The sequence below is a fragment of the Delphinus delphis genome, chromosome 3 (genome assembly GCF_949987515.2).
Source record: "Delphinus delphis chromosome 3, mDelDel1.2, whole genome shotgun sequence".
Lineage (NCBI taxonomy): Eukaryota > Metazoa > Chordata > Mammalia > Artiodactyla > Delphinidae > Delphinus > Delphinus delphis.
In genome coordinates this window covers 158968921-158984331 of record NC_082685.1, presented here as the reverse complement: position 1 = coordinate 158984331, position 15411 = coordinate 158968921, and the positions used below count along the sequence as shown (strand labels likewise).

The 15411-nt window shown below is 46.0% G+C and overlaps 1 protein-coding gene across 2 annotated transcripts; it reads right to left on the bottom strand.

Moving 5' to 3' along the window:
* Positions 1-560: 560 nt before the first annotated feature.
* ZNF622 (zinc finger protein 622) lies at positions 561-15164 on the bottom strand. 2 transcript variants are annotated; one of them, XR_009518845.1, is made up of 7 exons: positions 14430-15164; positions 13506-13754; positions 13126-13288; positions 10211-10323; positions 3286-3429; positions 1420-1622; positions 561-665 (listed from the first exon to the last, which is right to left on the bottom strand). XR_009518845.1 is itself a non-coding variant. In XM_060007101.1 (6 exons), the coding sequence occupies exons 1-6, from the start codon at positions 15028-15030 to the stop codon at positions 1495-1497; spliced, it is 1398 nt and encodes a 465-aa protein (XP_059863084.1). In that variant the 5' UTR covers positions 15031-15164; the 3' UTR covers positions 1352-1494. The 2 variants fall into 2 exon arrangements, 1 of the variants encoding a protein (XP_059863084.1); XM_060007101.1 differs by lacking the exon at positions 561-665 and having other exon boundaries at positions 1352-1622.
* Between the last annotated feature and the right edge of the window lie 247 nt (positions 15165-15411).

The window sequence follows — 15411 nt, the reverse complement described above, 5'->3', positions numbered from 1 at the left end:
CCAATATAAACGAGGCACTCAAACAGTGCGGTGCTGGTGTGGGACTGTAGGGTTAGAGAGGAGGAGGGGTCAGCTGCAGCGGGAGGGAAGTTCTGTGTAGAGAACACAGTATGGACACCTCCCAGCAGTCAGAAGATGAATTAGGCTTACCAAGTCGAGTGAAAATATACTGAAAGAAAAACAAAACTGACAAGAAATATAGCACAATGTCCCGTACGTTCAGTTAAGTATAGATTAAAAACACACCCCATGCCAAGCACTATATCATTTTCTCAGGATATAGATTCAAAGATGTCAAACACAAGAAGGTGGGTACTTGTGTGACGAGAATGTTAGACAGGATGAAGGAGTAAAGTTAAACTAGGGAGCCCTCCACTGTTAGATAGTGAACCCGCGTACTAATGAAATATAATTCATTCCATTCTGCACCCAAAATTTAAGGAAAAAGATGTGTCTCCAGCTAGCGAGGGCTGCTGAGTGCATGGTAAGGGCAAACACGATCTCCAGGCATCCCTGAATCCACTCCTCAGAAAGACCACTGCGCTGCCCAGACATGCCCCTCCTCAGAGGGGCACCTGCCCCACCAGGGAGAACTTGAAGCACTTACTTTGTGCTGTGGACTGAGCGAGGGACGGCTCCGTTGCTGATTTAATCAACCGCACAACCTGTGAGGCAATAAACACCTCATTTTACAGATTTCAAAGACCAAGTCACTTCTCCAAAGTCAGAAAGGTATGTCAATGGATCTGAACTTCATGTTTACTTTCATTTCCAATATATCATGGCCTTCCCCCTAAACCACCTAGACGGAGCATCTCTGCAGAGATTGAATCCTGAGGTCGTTCTTGTTTCTCAAATGAAATTTACACAGTTTACATTTATTTTCTTCCTACTCTAAAGGCAGCACTGGAAACAGTCTCAGGGTGAAGCACACTCATTCTTTCTGGGATCACATTTAGAAATGAAGACCCTTGACAGCAAGCCACTGACATGCCCTTTTACTTTCCCTGGATTTAATGAAAGTGCCCAAACTGTCACCACCTTGGGAGCCATGATACATTCCAGGGAGGGACATTCAACTCTGCTCCTCCAGAGGCTTCAAAGCCCTCTTACATAGGTCCCAGCGCCATGATATGGTAAGGTGTTCTTCTGAAAATTAAACCAGGTTTGGAGCAGACAAGCCGCTCTTGAATTCCCAACACTATTCTGACAGCCCTAAATCAGTTTCAAGCCGAGACAACAAAGCAACTCTCAGAAGGGCAGGGCCTGTGTCCAGTTGACACAGCACTCACTTTGCAAAAACACGACATTTCAACCCTGTCCAAAAATTACACTGGAGAGCCAATACGATTCTGACTTTTATTATCAGGTCAGGACAGAGAAAGTGCAGGAAGAAGTAGCAGCATAAGGGTCTGCTACCTGATCCAGCTTCCACGGGTGCCCAGGCAAGGACGCTTGTGCAGGAGACGGATGATGACGCCATCCCTGGCCGACTCAGAACAGCACTTGGGGCCTGAAGTGCATCTGCTTGGTGGCGTTGTTCTTCATCCCCATCTTCAGCATCCATTTGGACTTCATCCTTTGGACATACTGCATGTCCCGCTGGCGCACGAGAGCTGCTCCTGGGGTTGGAAAGGGGATAAGAAATGAGGCAAAGGTCTGTGACCTGTGATCTTGGCAGAGAATCAAAGCTAGTTTGGGGTAAGTGGGTTCTTATATTTAAACAAGAGTTATTATCTGGGGTCTCTATCCCATGGGCCTTGCGGGGTTTATTGCATACCAGAACTTCTCTCTATATACATTCTTCTGGGATGAGCCTCTTTAGTTTTCATCATCTGAAAAGGTCTATAAGCCCAAAAGGTGAAGCCCCACATTGACCAAAAGGGACAGAGAAAGGCAGACTATAAACCAAGTCAGAGGGACTTCCCTGGCGGCGCAGTGGTTAAGAATCCGCCTGCTGGGCTTCCCTGGTGGCACAGTGGTTGGAAGTCTGCCTGCCGATGCAGGGGACACGGGTTCGTGCCCTGGTCCAGGAAGATCCCACATGCCGCGGAGCAGCTGGGCCCACGAGCCATGGCCGCTGAGCCTGCGTGTCCAGAGCCTGTGCTCCACAACGGGAGAGGCCACAGCAGTGAGAGGCCCGCGTACCGCCAAAAAAAAAAAAATCCACCTGCCAATACAGGGGACACAGGTTTGATCCCTGGTCCAGGAAGATCCCACATGCCGTGGAGCAACTGAGCCCATACACCACAACTACTGAGCCTGCACTCTAGAGCCTCTGCTCCACAACAAGAGAAGCCACCGCAATGAGAAGCCCACACACCACAAAGAAGAGTAGCCCCCGCTTGACGCAACTAGAGAAAGCCCACGCACAGCAACGAAGACCCAAAAATTAATTAATTAATTAATTAATTATAAGAAACCAACTCAGCTCACAGGGAGCCGTAGTGAAGGAACCTACGTGTATATAAACACAGAGCCATTTACAATGGATTCCAGTGCCAAAGCTTTCCAGGCCATCAGAAGGCAGCTCTCTCCCTTCTCTCTATACTGTTTTCAGTGGACTGACTTTCTCCTTGAAGATCCAAGCGTAACGAGCTTCACTCAGCAGACACATCAGAAGAGATTTAAATAATTTCACACTGATGATGTTTCAAAGCTTAACAATTTCAGTGGCTTGCTCTAGCTCTGAGTCTTACTAAGTTTTCTATGGAAAAATTACAAAAGGAAGAACAGACAGCTGGCCTTTATTATGTGCATGTACTATGTCATACAGGCATTATGACAGTCAACCTGCCCAACTCTACAAGTAGGTCCTATTAATATCATCTCCACTTTATAAGTGAGGAAACAGAGCTTTCAATCAATTAAATTACTCATACTCATCGTATAAGAACCTACAAGTATATCAGATAAGTCATGTTTGACTTCACAGCTCAAACTATCGCCACAAGGATATTTAATTCCTCTGTATGACCTCCAGGAGAATTTCAACCTTTGCTAATTGCTGAACAATTATTTTTGTAACTATACCTCCTGAAAAAGGTAATGGTCTATATGAGTTTTAAAATAGTTACTGTGCTAGGGAATACAAAGCTTTTAAGTCATGGAGCTTTGGGCTTATTGCCATAAATGTCTCAAGTGGTCACAGAAGCCCCCAGAGCCAAGAAGGTAAGTTTCCCCTAGAGAGGACCCACAAGGACAAAGAGAAAAAAACCAGTTCACCCGAGGCCCCTTGTGCGATGCAAGTTCCTGGGCCGGGCCTTGTGGTCCACGTGGACGTACCTGTGCTGCCAGCCCAGCCCAGGGCTCTGTACTGCTGGAGGACCCGGCCCACAGCCTTCTGATTCTTAGCAACTGCCACAGCTCTTGACAAGCCAAACCGCTGTTTGTAGTATCTCATCAAGGAGCGATGACCCACTCTGGCACCTGTTTTTCAAAAGAACAATATTGAAGCACTGAGTTGGACAGTTTTTCAAGGCAGAGCTATAAAAGTAAAGGCTTTCTGAATCAGAATTTTCACTTTTATCTAGCTGGAAAATGGATGTGCCAGAAGAAACAGTGCTTTAATCTGCTGAAGAAAGATGAAGCTGCATGTTAAACAATGAAAGAAGGAAAACCAAAGGTAGAGGCACTGAAAAACAGAGATAATGGCAAGTCACTGCCAGGTGAAAAATTCAGCATCTGTACAGACAATATGCTTCCCTAGAAATTCACATAGCTGCCCCCAACTAATACAGATAATAGGATCTGAGGAGGTAAGGAGCTTTAACTTTTTTTTTAATAGAAAAAAGATTAAGCACAGATAATGGCCCTGATGTTTAGGTCTGCAAGCCACAGTCTGAGTCTAGAAGAGACACCAATCCACTTTTCCTTTGCTTAAATTCTCTATTGCAGTGGTTCTCAAACCGGCAATTTTATCCCCAGAAGACACGTGGCAATGACTGGAGACATTTTTGGCTGTCACAGCTAGAGGGAGGCTCCTGACACCTAGTGGGTGGAAGCCAGGGATGCGGCTAAACATCGTACAAGGCACAGCATAGCCCCCAAAACAAAGAATTATCTGGCCCAAACGTCCACAGTGCTGAGGCTGAGAAACCCTGCCCTACTGCTTTCTAAATGACGGAAGTCGCCTGGTGAACCGGAATTTTATTTTATTTATTTTTTATTATTTATTTATTTATTATTATTTTGTTCCGGTACGCGGGCCTCTCACTGTTGTGGCCTCTCCTGTTGCGGAGCACAGGCTCCAGATGCGCAGGCTCAGCGGCCAGGGCTCACGGGCCCAGCCGCTCCGCGGCATGTGGGATCTTCCCAGACCGGGGCACGAACCCGTGTCCCCTGCATCGGCAGGCGGACTCTCAACCACTGCGCCACCAGGGAAGCCCGAACCGTAATTTTAAAAGATGACTAAGATGAATTCTCTCTCCAGGTTTTACTTACTGAGAAGGATCTGATACAACCATGCCAGTCAATCACGCTTTCAGAAATGAACGCTTTGGACTATCTGCTCTTTTATAGGACAAGTGTGCTGACCCCTGGATCTCAGCTTCACAGCAGGTGAAAGTGAAGGGGGCGGGCTTCAGTGATGACACACTCCAGGCTCCATCAGAGCGCCCTGGCTCTTGAGAAGTTCTCCTGGGCCACCGGCATTGAGATCACCTGAGAGCTTACTAAACCCAGGCTATACTTTCACAAGAATATTAAGTAGAACATAAGCAATCAAATACATTCCCAGACAGACATCAACGCATAGAAGTTTAACAACAGCATACACACAAGGCACGGAACAGCTGTTTCCACTGAAAATGAGTTAAGGAAATACAGCCAGGTAGAACCATGTGTACGGCTGCTATGGAAGCTTTACACTTATATATATAAAATCATTTCTTTCAGAATATTTTGTGCAGAAAGACCATGAACAGAATACTGTTAACTATTGTAGATGGCTATATTCGCTTTTAGGACCTCGATTTTTAACTTGCAAGAAAAAACTCTGTCAGGTTATTTCGTTTCAAGTCCCTATACCTGGCAAGCTACCTGGGAAACAGTTTGCAGAGTCTCTGCGCAGATATGGAAAAGTGGTTACTTCCAGTTGACTGATTGGTGATCAGACGCAAGAGATGACAAAGAGAAACTTTCAATTCAAAGATGATGTGGCCTTTAGATACTAATATGGATGAAAAGATGCTTCCCAGGACCTGACTGTTCTGGCAGCAGAAGAGTTAACAAAGCTCCTAAACCACAAGAAATAAGTGAGATACAGCGGACGGAGAAGGACTCGCTCTTAAATGGAGGCTCTGGCAGGAAAGGCCAGCGCTGCTGATTGTGACTTTCTATTTATAATGTAGGCAGTTTGCTCTGAGTTTGCAATGATGATTTCCTCAAAATCATTAAATGATAATGCTGCTGGTCATTAGTACTTAATAAATCGATTTATTTACATTCGCAAGCAGCATTTAGAAATACGTTATTATTGAAGGTTGGCTTCTAAAACATGCTTGAAAAGGTTTCATTAAGCAACCCCAAGGTTTCCGACACCTGACAGGAGAACTCTAAACATTCAGTGTTTAAAGTTACTCCTGTCCTGTGGCAATGACAGTGAGAACCTAACATTAAGCACCAAGTACAATGTGCTGAGAACAGCTCAACTGGAAGGCCCTCATCAAGGAAAATTCGTTATAGAACACGGTGTGCCTGTCCATAAATAACAGATGGGTAATGTCTGAGTTATGATGAAGCCACAACCTGTCCATCTATCTTTCTCCACAGTAAGAACTGCTTACAAGACTGTCACTCCTAACCTAAAACATGATACAAGCGAACTTCTTTACAAAACAGAAACAGACTCACGGACATAGAGAACAAACTTAGGGTTCTCAAAGGGGAAAGGAAGGAGGTGGGGAAGGGAGAAATTAGGAGTTTGGGACTAGCATATACAAACTACTGTATATAAAATAGGTAAATAACAAGGTCCTACTGTATAGCACAGGGAACTATATTCAGTATACTGTAATAAACCATAATGGAAAAGAATACAAAAAAGAATATATATATATATATATATATATATATATATATAACAGAATCACTTGCTGTACACCAGAAACTAACACAAAACTGTAAATCAACTGTACTTCAATTAAAAAAAAAGACTGAGGGCTTCCCTGGTGGCACAGTGGTTAAGAATCCGCCTGCCAATGTAGGGGACACGGGTTCGAGCCGTGGTCAGGGAAGATCCCACGTGCCGCGGAGCAACTAAGTCTGTGCGCCACAACTACTGAGCCCACGCACCACAACTACTGAAGCCCGTGCACCTAGAGCCCGTGCTCCTCAACAAGAGAAGCCACCGCAGTGAGAACCACGCGCACCGCAACGAAGAGTAGCCCCCGCTCGCCGCAACTAGAGAAAGCCGGCGCAGCAACAAAGACCCAGTGCAGCCAAAAAGAAAGAAATAAACAAACAAATAAATAAATGTATTTTAAAAATTTCCACTCCTACTTAACAAATAGCCTAACACTGGGTGACATTAGACAATGAAAAAGAAAATATCTCTAACTGTAAGTTTCCTAAGAAGATTGATCACGTGCCTTTCGTGGATCCAGCAACAGATTCATCTGGCTAGTCAGCAACTAACTGGATGTGTTTTCACACCAACTTGCTCCACAGGAACTGAAGAGCAAAGAGGGAAGGAACTGAGCCAGACCACAGTCTTCAAAATAAATGCTCATAGCGCCCTCTACCTGATACTCTACGCCACTGCCTCTGGGATCATCTACTTGACCTGAAGCAACTAGATTTAAGGAATCACAACTACCCGCTGCTTTCAAAACCAGTTTAAAGCAGACTCCGCTAAGTGTAGCTGATTAAGTATCACTAGGCTCTCCACATTAGAATCCTTCCCAAGTCAGCTTCATGCTAACATCCACGCTGACCCAGTCATATAACTGAGCATAATCAAGGAAGTTTCTGAATGGTAAATTTGTTCAAAGACATAACCAGGTGACTGAATATACTGTTGTAATATCACTACACATGTATACAGTGTTTATTCAGAGATTTCCTATTTTCTTGGTTCATTACAAAATCCCCAAGTCAGCACTGAGACACGGAGGTAAACCAATGGACACAAAACTGTCATGTCTCATTATAAGCAAGACTGACTAGAGCATGACTGGTTTTTAAAATGAGATGGTAAAAGTGTATGTGACTGTATAGCTGGAATAAATTTCCAAACATTGGGACCTTCTGGTTCACTAAGAGTGCTATGCTCTGTTGCTATTTAAACAAATTCTATCATCAGGTCTCAGCAGCCGGGCATCTGTGAAGAAGACCCAGGAAGGCAGCCAATGCTGTACGTTTAGATTTTTCCATTCTTGGCTCTTAATCTCGTCCAGGTCACAGATGCTTTTCAGAAACTACAGCCTTTCCCCAGAAAAAGTGCACTTACCCGCACAGTCAAAAAAATCTGTGCAGAGGAATTCCCTCACGGTCCAGTGGTTAGGACCATGCTTTCACTGCTCAGGGTGCGGGTTCGATCCCCGGTCGGGGAACTAAGATCCCGCAAGCCGTGCAGGGTGGCCAAAAAATAAGTTAATTAATTAAAAAACAAATGAATAAATAAAAAAATTTAAAACTCCGTGTGCCCACACAGGTGACTTTATGATGTAACAGCGTTTCCCCAGGAAAATGCACACACTCAGAAAAAAGTGCACAGCTAGAGACGAAATCTGAGGTAAGGCAGCACCTGGCAGTTGGTCTGGCCTCTCCAGAGTCTAACAGTACAATATCGCCCAGTACTCCAAGACCAAGCCGCTTACTCACTACTTCCCAGTCTCCCTTAGGAGCTGCCCTGAGGTCATCATCCAGTACTTTAAAACAGCATCATTTGGTACGTGGACACGTAGCTGTGAGCAAGGAAATTCATGCTTTAAAAACCCAAGAGGGCTTCCCTGGTGGCACAGTGGTTGAGAGTCCCTCTGCCGATGCAGGGGACACGGGTTCGTGCTCCAGTCCGGGAAGATCCCACATGCCGCGGAGCGGCTGGGCCCGTGAGCCATGGCCGCTGAGCCTGCGCATCCGGAGCCTGTGCTCTGCAGCGAGAGAGGCCACAGCAGTGAGAGGCCCGCGTACAGCAAATAAATAAATAAACGTCACCTCCAACCTGCCAGTCACTCAGTCAACAGACATTTACGCGGCTCCTGTGTGTCTGAGGCACTGTGCAGAGATGGAAGACGCCAGCTTTGTCCTCACAGAAACGGGGCAGAAGGCAAGCCAGCCCACAGGCACAGAGGAGCTAGAGCCGCATCGCGACAGCTGGGCAGGGGGCCCAACGTGAGCCCTGCAGGGCGAGGACGAGGAGGGGGGGACAGAGGCAGCGCCCAGGCAAAGGCCCAGGGGAGACTGCGTGCGGGCAAGAAAGGAAGAGCACCGGACACCTGGGCGACAAAGTGACCCTGAAGGCAAGGGCTCCCCCTGGAAATTCCAGAGGGAAAAGAAAATAGACTGGTGGTCAAGTGGAAACCAGGCTGGAGATGGCCAGATGGGAAGCTTTCATGGTGACACAGATAAGGAGAAAAAAAAAGAAAAAATATTCAAAAGCCATTTAGGAATCGCAATTAGTCACCATCTGGATGTGGGAGAGGAAGAGCGGATCCTGAGAAGACACCCAAGTTTGGCTTTGGCGAACCTGAGGAAACTCCATCGCTCTGGGCAAATGTGTTGGCTACATAGCTAAGGAGTCTTTAAGCTACAGACGTCTTAAGTCCAGATGAAAATTTCTCTACTTCTAAAATAGGATATGCAGCGTTGCTGCAAAATGAAGCCCACGTTCCTAGTGATCCTACTACACGCCATGCGCCGCTGGCAGGGACCATTTCATTCACTTTCTCAAGGTCTTTGATCTCAGTCTCAGTTAAGGAAGAGGAAGCTAATGAAACTAGGGGCTAAATAAACAGTCTTAGAAAAGAAGTTATTAAACTTATTTCTGACATTCTGCATCAGTATTTTCACCAAGGGAAGATGGGACTAGGTCCTCTGTGATACATTTAGGCCTGTTTTGCTGCTGCGTATTGTATAGGCCACGATATTCTGCTGCATTACAGCTTCCCTACCACTGTAGAAGAACTATATCCTCAAGACAGGTTCTGCCTGCACTTTCCTTTCACTGTCATTGTCTAAAGCTGCCCTTAGCCTTAGAAGGTTATTACTCTGGGTTAAGCAGGGCTCTCTATACCTAAGCCGTGCTATTCCAGGTGGAGAGCAGCACCTCAGGGTGGCTTCTTCATGGCAGACGTCTCCATTGGCAATGTGGCTGTTCCTGCTCCCACCATCACTGCAAATCTCCCAGGCAGCGGAGACAAGTGGGGAAAGGGCTTCACTGACGAAGTCCATGATCCTGGGTAAATTACTCAACCTGTCTAAGCTTCAGCTGGCTCATATGTCAAATAAGGATAACAGAATCTAACTCAAAGGCTTGATGTAAAGCTAAAATAATATATCTGCCTGAATGTGCTAACCGCTCAGTAAATACGAGGTATTATTAGGAGCTTATTATCTTATCATCCCATTCCCTGTCCTTTTTAGATGCGTCTTCTGTAGCTGCCCCCATTCCTATTAGCTAAGCATAACACTGTAAGCAATACTGCATACTTCTCATATTCATGGCTTTCCTTCTTCTGTTCATATCTGGGACAAAATCCTGCCATTATGAATCCTGTTCCCCAAAGAAGAAGGCAGAATTCAAACTCCAAGCCTCCCCCTACACCCAGAATATGGACAAGAAACCTGGGCGCTGTCAATCAGGTCCACCCATGCCAGACTAACATATGCAAGTCTGAGCCACCATGGAAACAGGAATCAGTTCAAGGAATAAGAGCAAAGTCAAGTTTAACAAGAAAAACCTGGATGGGGGCCAAAAAACCAGATAATAAACAGAATACAAAAGGTCTATGTATTGAAAAGAAAGGCAATGACTGATTAAAGCATTACGAATCACAACAAAAGTGAGGAAAACATTGATGCAATTTAAACAAAACAGCCAAGACAGAGCTACGAGGCAACCTTCAGAGTTCACCTTGTCCAGGGGAACACAAACACACACTTGAAGCTGTAGGGTCTCTCCCCTCGGCGTGGAAGGGAAGTGATGGGAACACGCTGCTCTGATAATCTCAGCGGCATGCAGCTATGTATTCTGGACAACTGCACTTACCAGAAGGGAGAATCAGCTCCATGGTGTCGTCTTCATATTCCAAGGCCCTTTCTGAGGGCAAGTCCGCAGTCTCATCAGGGTCCTCCCCTTCCTTGTGATCTGGGTAGCTACTCCTGGAACCATGGAATGGCATTAATACATAGACCAATACCTCAAATTTAACTAAAATACTGCAAACCTACTAGATAACTAAAGGGGTTGGGGTGAGGGGTTAACAGTTGCAGTGACTACACTGAAAGCTTTTGGAGAGAAAACAATTTGTTAGCATTTTCTCTGTAGTAAAGTATTCAAATGGCCTATGAATTCAAAATGGATCCCAGACCTAAATGTAAAATACAAAACTATAAAAAATCCTACAGATAATATAGGAGAAAACCTAGATAACTTAGGGTTTGGTGATGACTTTTTAGGAACGACACAAAAGGCACAGTCCATGAAAGAAATAACTGATAAGCTAAACTTCATTAAAATTAAAAACTTCTGCTCTGTGAAAAAACAATGTCGAGAGAATTAAAATACAAGATTCAGACTTGGAAAAAAGTATTTGCAGAAGACACATCTGATAAAGGACTGCTATCCAAATGCAAAAAGAACTCTTAAAACTCAGCAATAAACAATCTGATTAAAACATGGGCCAAAGACCTTAACAGACTCCTCACTAAGAAGATACACATATGGCAAATAAGCATGCAAAAAAGATGCTCCACAGCATATGTCATCAGAAAAATGCAAATTAAAACACAGAGATACCAGTATGCACCTATCAGAATGGTCAAAATCCAGAACAATGACAATACCAAATGCTGGTGAGGACCTGGGGCAACAGGAACTCTCATTAATTGCTAGTGGGAATGCAAGAGGGTACAGCCGCTTTGGAAGAGCTGGCGGTTTCTTGCAAAATCAAACACACTCTTACCGTAAGACCCAGCAATCCTGCTGCTTGGTATTTACCCTAAGGAGTCAAAAACTTCTGTCCATACAAAAACCTGCACATGAATTACAGAAGATTTATCCAAATTCTTAAAACTTGAAGAAACCAACATGTGCTTCAATAGGTGAACAGATAAATAAACTGTGGCACATCCACACAAGGGAGTATTTTTGGATTATACAAAAAAGAAATGAGCTAGCAGGCCATGAAAAGACATGCAGGAACCTTAAAAGCATACTACTAAGTGAAAGCAGCAGTCTGAAAAGGCTACATATTGTATGATTCTAATCATACAACGTTCTGGAAAAGGCAAAAATATGGAGACATTAAATATCACTGTTTTCCAGGGTTCGGGTGGAGGAGAATGATGAACAGGCAGAACACAGAGGATCTGTAGGTCAGTGAAACCACTCTGTATGATATTCTAATGGTGGATACACGTCATTGTATGCACATTTCTCCAAACTCATACAATGGACAACACCAAGAGTGAACTCTAAACTATGGACTTTGAGTGATAATTGATGGGTCAACTTGGTTCATCAATTGTAACAAATGTACCACTGGGGGATGCTGATAATGAGGGAGGCTATGCACGTGTTGGGTAAGGAGTGTATTTGAAATCTCTGTACCTTTTGCTCAGTTTTGCTGAGAATCTAAAATTGTTCTAAGAAAGAGTGAGCAAATAACCTACAACAGAATTCCTTCACCTCTGTATTTGTTCCTCTCCAGGAGGGTTGGCACACAGAGGAAGAGGAGGAGACTGTACAGCTGGAGATGCAGCTCTCCTCAATTTAATCATTACAAAAACAAGTCCTAGAACAGTGCTGAACAACAGAAGTCTCTGATGATGCAAATTTTCAGTCTGTGTGCCCACTATGGTAGCTACTTTTAAAGCACATCTGTTTTTAAGCATAGGGCTTGAAATGTGGGGAGTGCAACTGAAGAACTGAATTAAAAAATTTTTACTTTACTTAATTAACCAAAAGAGCGACATGAGTACACCTAGGAATTAGCAAATTAGACACTGTAGTTCCAGAAGAATCTCTGTGCTTCTACTGCTGTTCACAAATACACATGGAAATTAACTGCAGAAATGTACACTAAGGCAGATAAGCCAATAGGAACAGACAAAAGACTAGATCAGATACTTCACAAGAGATATCCAAACGGCCAGTTGATACATAAAAAGGTTCTCAACTGCATCAGTCCTCATCAGGGAAATGCAAATTAAAACCACAGTGGATACCCCTACAGAGCCACCAAAGTGGCTGTAATGAAAAACTCTCTGTCAGGACAAGTAAGAAATGAGAAATCAGGAGGAAAATGCAAAAAGACAACTTAAAAGACCAGCACTTTTCTGAACACCTGTATTAGGTGGACTCTGCACACCTGGCACGGTCATTATACACACCTGCTTGCAGAGCACACCTGTGCTAGGTCATAGGCACACTGACACTAAGAACCAGCTATTCCAGAATTCCTAGCATGGATTCGTTGCATGATGTATGAAATATTCAAGATTCTAGGTAAAGGTGGAATAATTTCACCAACAAGTGATTGGGACAGGTCTGGTGCAGCCACCAGCTCAAGTCCCTTAGGAGACAGCCTGTGATTCAAGGGCTCTCAGGGAAACCAAGATGTGAAGCCTAACCTCCCTGCTTCTGTTCCTGAGGTAACTGGCAAAACTGAACTTCTGACCATGGAAATCACAACAAGCAAAAACAAGTTTTCAAACCACACAAACTGACAGTTTGGGCCTGAGATCTTCTCCGGGTCAGATATGTGTGTTTAGCTCTGTAATACTCAGTTTCTCATCTACAGAATGAGAGGAAATAACTACCTCCTAAAAAAGTGTGCTAAGAGGTAGGAAGAATATGATACCGGACAGAGCCAGACACAGACAGTTATCAGGCAGGGGCACGTGCAAATCCAATGCAAATGTGATCAGCTGGCTTCGCTCGACATTACAAACCAGACTTACCGAAAATCATAGAAGTCTGCAAATTCCAAAAGAGCATCCCCATCTGTGAAGAGCTTGCAGTGACTCCTGTCATTCATGTGAGCCTGTACAGCTTCCGTGGAGTAGAAGGACTTCCCCCTCTCATTGCACCACAAGCAAATCTTCCCCACACCAACTTTCTCTCCTGGAAAAGTAAGTTGAGAAAAGAAATATGAAAGCAGCTTTTTGCAGCCAGATTAGGGCTCATTGTCGATGTCCACAATTCAAAAAACAGCCATCAAGTTGCTGATTTTCACAAAATCGGCCGGTCACTCAATCCAAGATTGAGGAGAAGCCCCAAACTAATGCCCCCCAATAATGTGGTATTTTGTCATTCAAAAGGAAAAAACGACTGAACTTACCCAAATATTTAATCAGTCCCTTAAGATCGGAAAGATACTCTACATCAGGAATAAAGAAGCTGTGCACTTTAGTCATATGAGCCACGTTCTTCGTGAGGGAGCTTGAATGATGGGGACAAAACAAGCAGTCAGTTACGGGGATGGCGCCACGCGGGGTGCTTCCTCCAGCCTCTTCCTCCGCTGCCTCCTCCTCCGGGGCTGCAGCATCCTCACATTCCAGTTCCTCATCAGAATCAATATCCTCCCACTCTGCAAGCCAGAGATTTGAAAAACAAAGTTAGCTGAAGATCTCAAAGTCAGCCAATCATCCACCACACACCGGTCGGCATGGCTAAGGAATGCTTTCATCCTTCTTTTTCAGCGCACAGTAAACCCCTTGAAGGAAGCACGTGCTCCTTTCCTATGCATATATGAACACATGCAATCAGCGTCAGGGGGATGAGGGAAAAATAGCTCATTAAGTCAAGAAGCCTAGGTTGCTGGCTCCAGCCTCACACTGCAAGTTAGCTAGCCGATTCTGAGCACCTCAAACTCAGAGCAAAGCCATCATGACCAGAAACCCAATGGAATTAAACATTCTGCAGCACATGGTGTGAGGGTACTATGTTCTCCTTCTGCATATGTTAACAATCTCCTCCTTCAACAGAGAATGTATCCTTTCATTCTACAAATATTTACTAAGTAACTATTCCCCCCACCCCCCGTTAAGGTTTCAGTCCCTGAATCGACAACAGTGAGCTAAACACACAAAATGCCCTGTGGGGGTGCTGGCCACACCAGCCACTTCAGAAACCAAGGAAACACCCTCACGCATCACCTTCACCTGAAAACGGACACCTCCCCCCTCCAACCTCAAAGATAAACTGGAAGCTTGAGGACCAGCCCCGTCCCCCGCCCCTCCCCGCCCCCCAGACAGGCCCCCACCATCTGCATCCAGGTCGTCCTCACTCTCCTCCTCCCCCTGCTGTTTGGCCAACTTCTTCGCCTGCTGTTCAAACCACTGCAGCCGGGGAGGCTTCTCGACCGGGTCTCGCTGCTGAGTCCCACGTCCTCCAGCGGCCACAGTCACTGGACTCCGGGACTCCGCCTCGGGCGCTGGGGCCGCCTTCTTGGGAGACGTGGACGGCTGGGCCTTGATGATCTGCTGGATGGCCGCGTTCACCGCATCCCTGTCCACGCCCAGCCCTTCCTTCAAGTTCTTTTCATTCAGGATCGCCACTTTCCGACTCACCGCCTCCTTCTCCAGCTCCACGTGCCGCCGGGACCTCAGATGGTTTTCGTAGGCCTTGAAGGAGGCAAACTTCTTACTGCAGACGGTGCAGTAGGTGGCCGCGCCCTTGCTCTCCGGCTCCGCCAGGGCCCGCTGCGCCCGCACCCGCTCCTGGAAGCCCTCGGCGGCGACCGGGGCCATGCCGGCCACTTTGCGCCTCAGGTTGTAGCGGTGCCAGTCCGTCTTGTAGTGGGCCCGCTGCGCCTCCGCGTCGTCCAACAGCGCCCGGCAGGTGTTGCAGGTGTAGGTCGCCATCGCCAGCCGGAAAATAAGAGGCGAACCAAGGCAGCAGTCTAGCGATCACTGAGCGCCCTGACCCCACCAGACACTCTGACCGTAAGCCTCAAGACCCACGAAGAGCCGGATTGCGAGCTGACTTCCGGACTGGATCGAATTATTTCCGGCTGGACAGGAAGTCCCGCCTCGACCTGTAGCCACGCCCCCGCCGCGGAGAGGCCAGAGGCCCCGGGAAGGTGGGGGAAGCCCGGGAGGGATCCGGCCCCGCCCAGTCGGCCTGAGGTGGGTGTTGATTGGGTTGGCGTAAGGAGGGTTGTGATTGGATGGGCCTGAGGCAGGTGATGATTGGATGAGCCTGAGACGAGTGGTGACTGGATGGGCCTGAGGTGATTGTTGTTT

Excerpts from the sequence above, each read along its gene's own strand:
- ZNF622 (XM_060007101.1), bottom strand. The coding sequence starts at position 15,030 with ATGGCGACCTACACCTGCAACACCTGCCGGGCGCTGTTGGACGACGCG. Across the intron at positions 13,289-13,505 it reads GGGACTGATTAAATATTTGG|GAGAGAAAGTTGGTGTGGGG; the intron begins GTAAGTTCAGTC and ends TTACTTTTCCAG. Across the intron at positions 10,324-13,125 it reads GCAGACTTCTATGATTTTCG|GAGTAGCTACCCAGATCACA; the intron begins GTAAGTCTGGTT and ends CCATGGTTCCAG.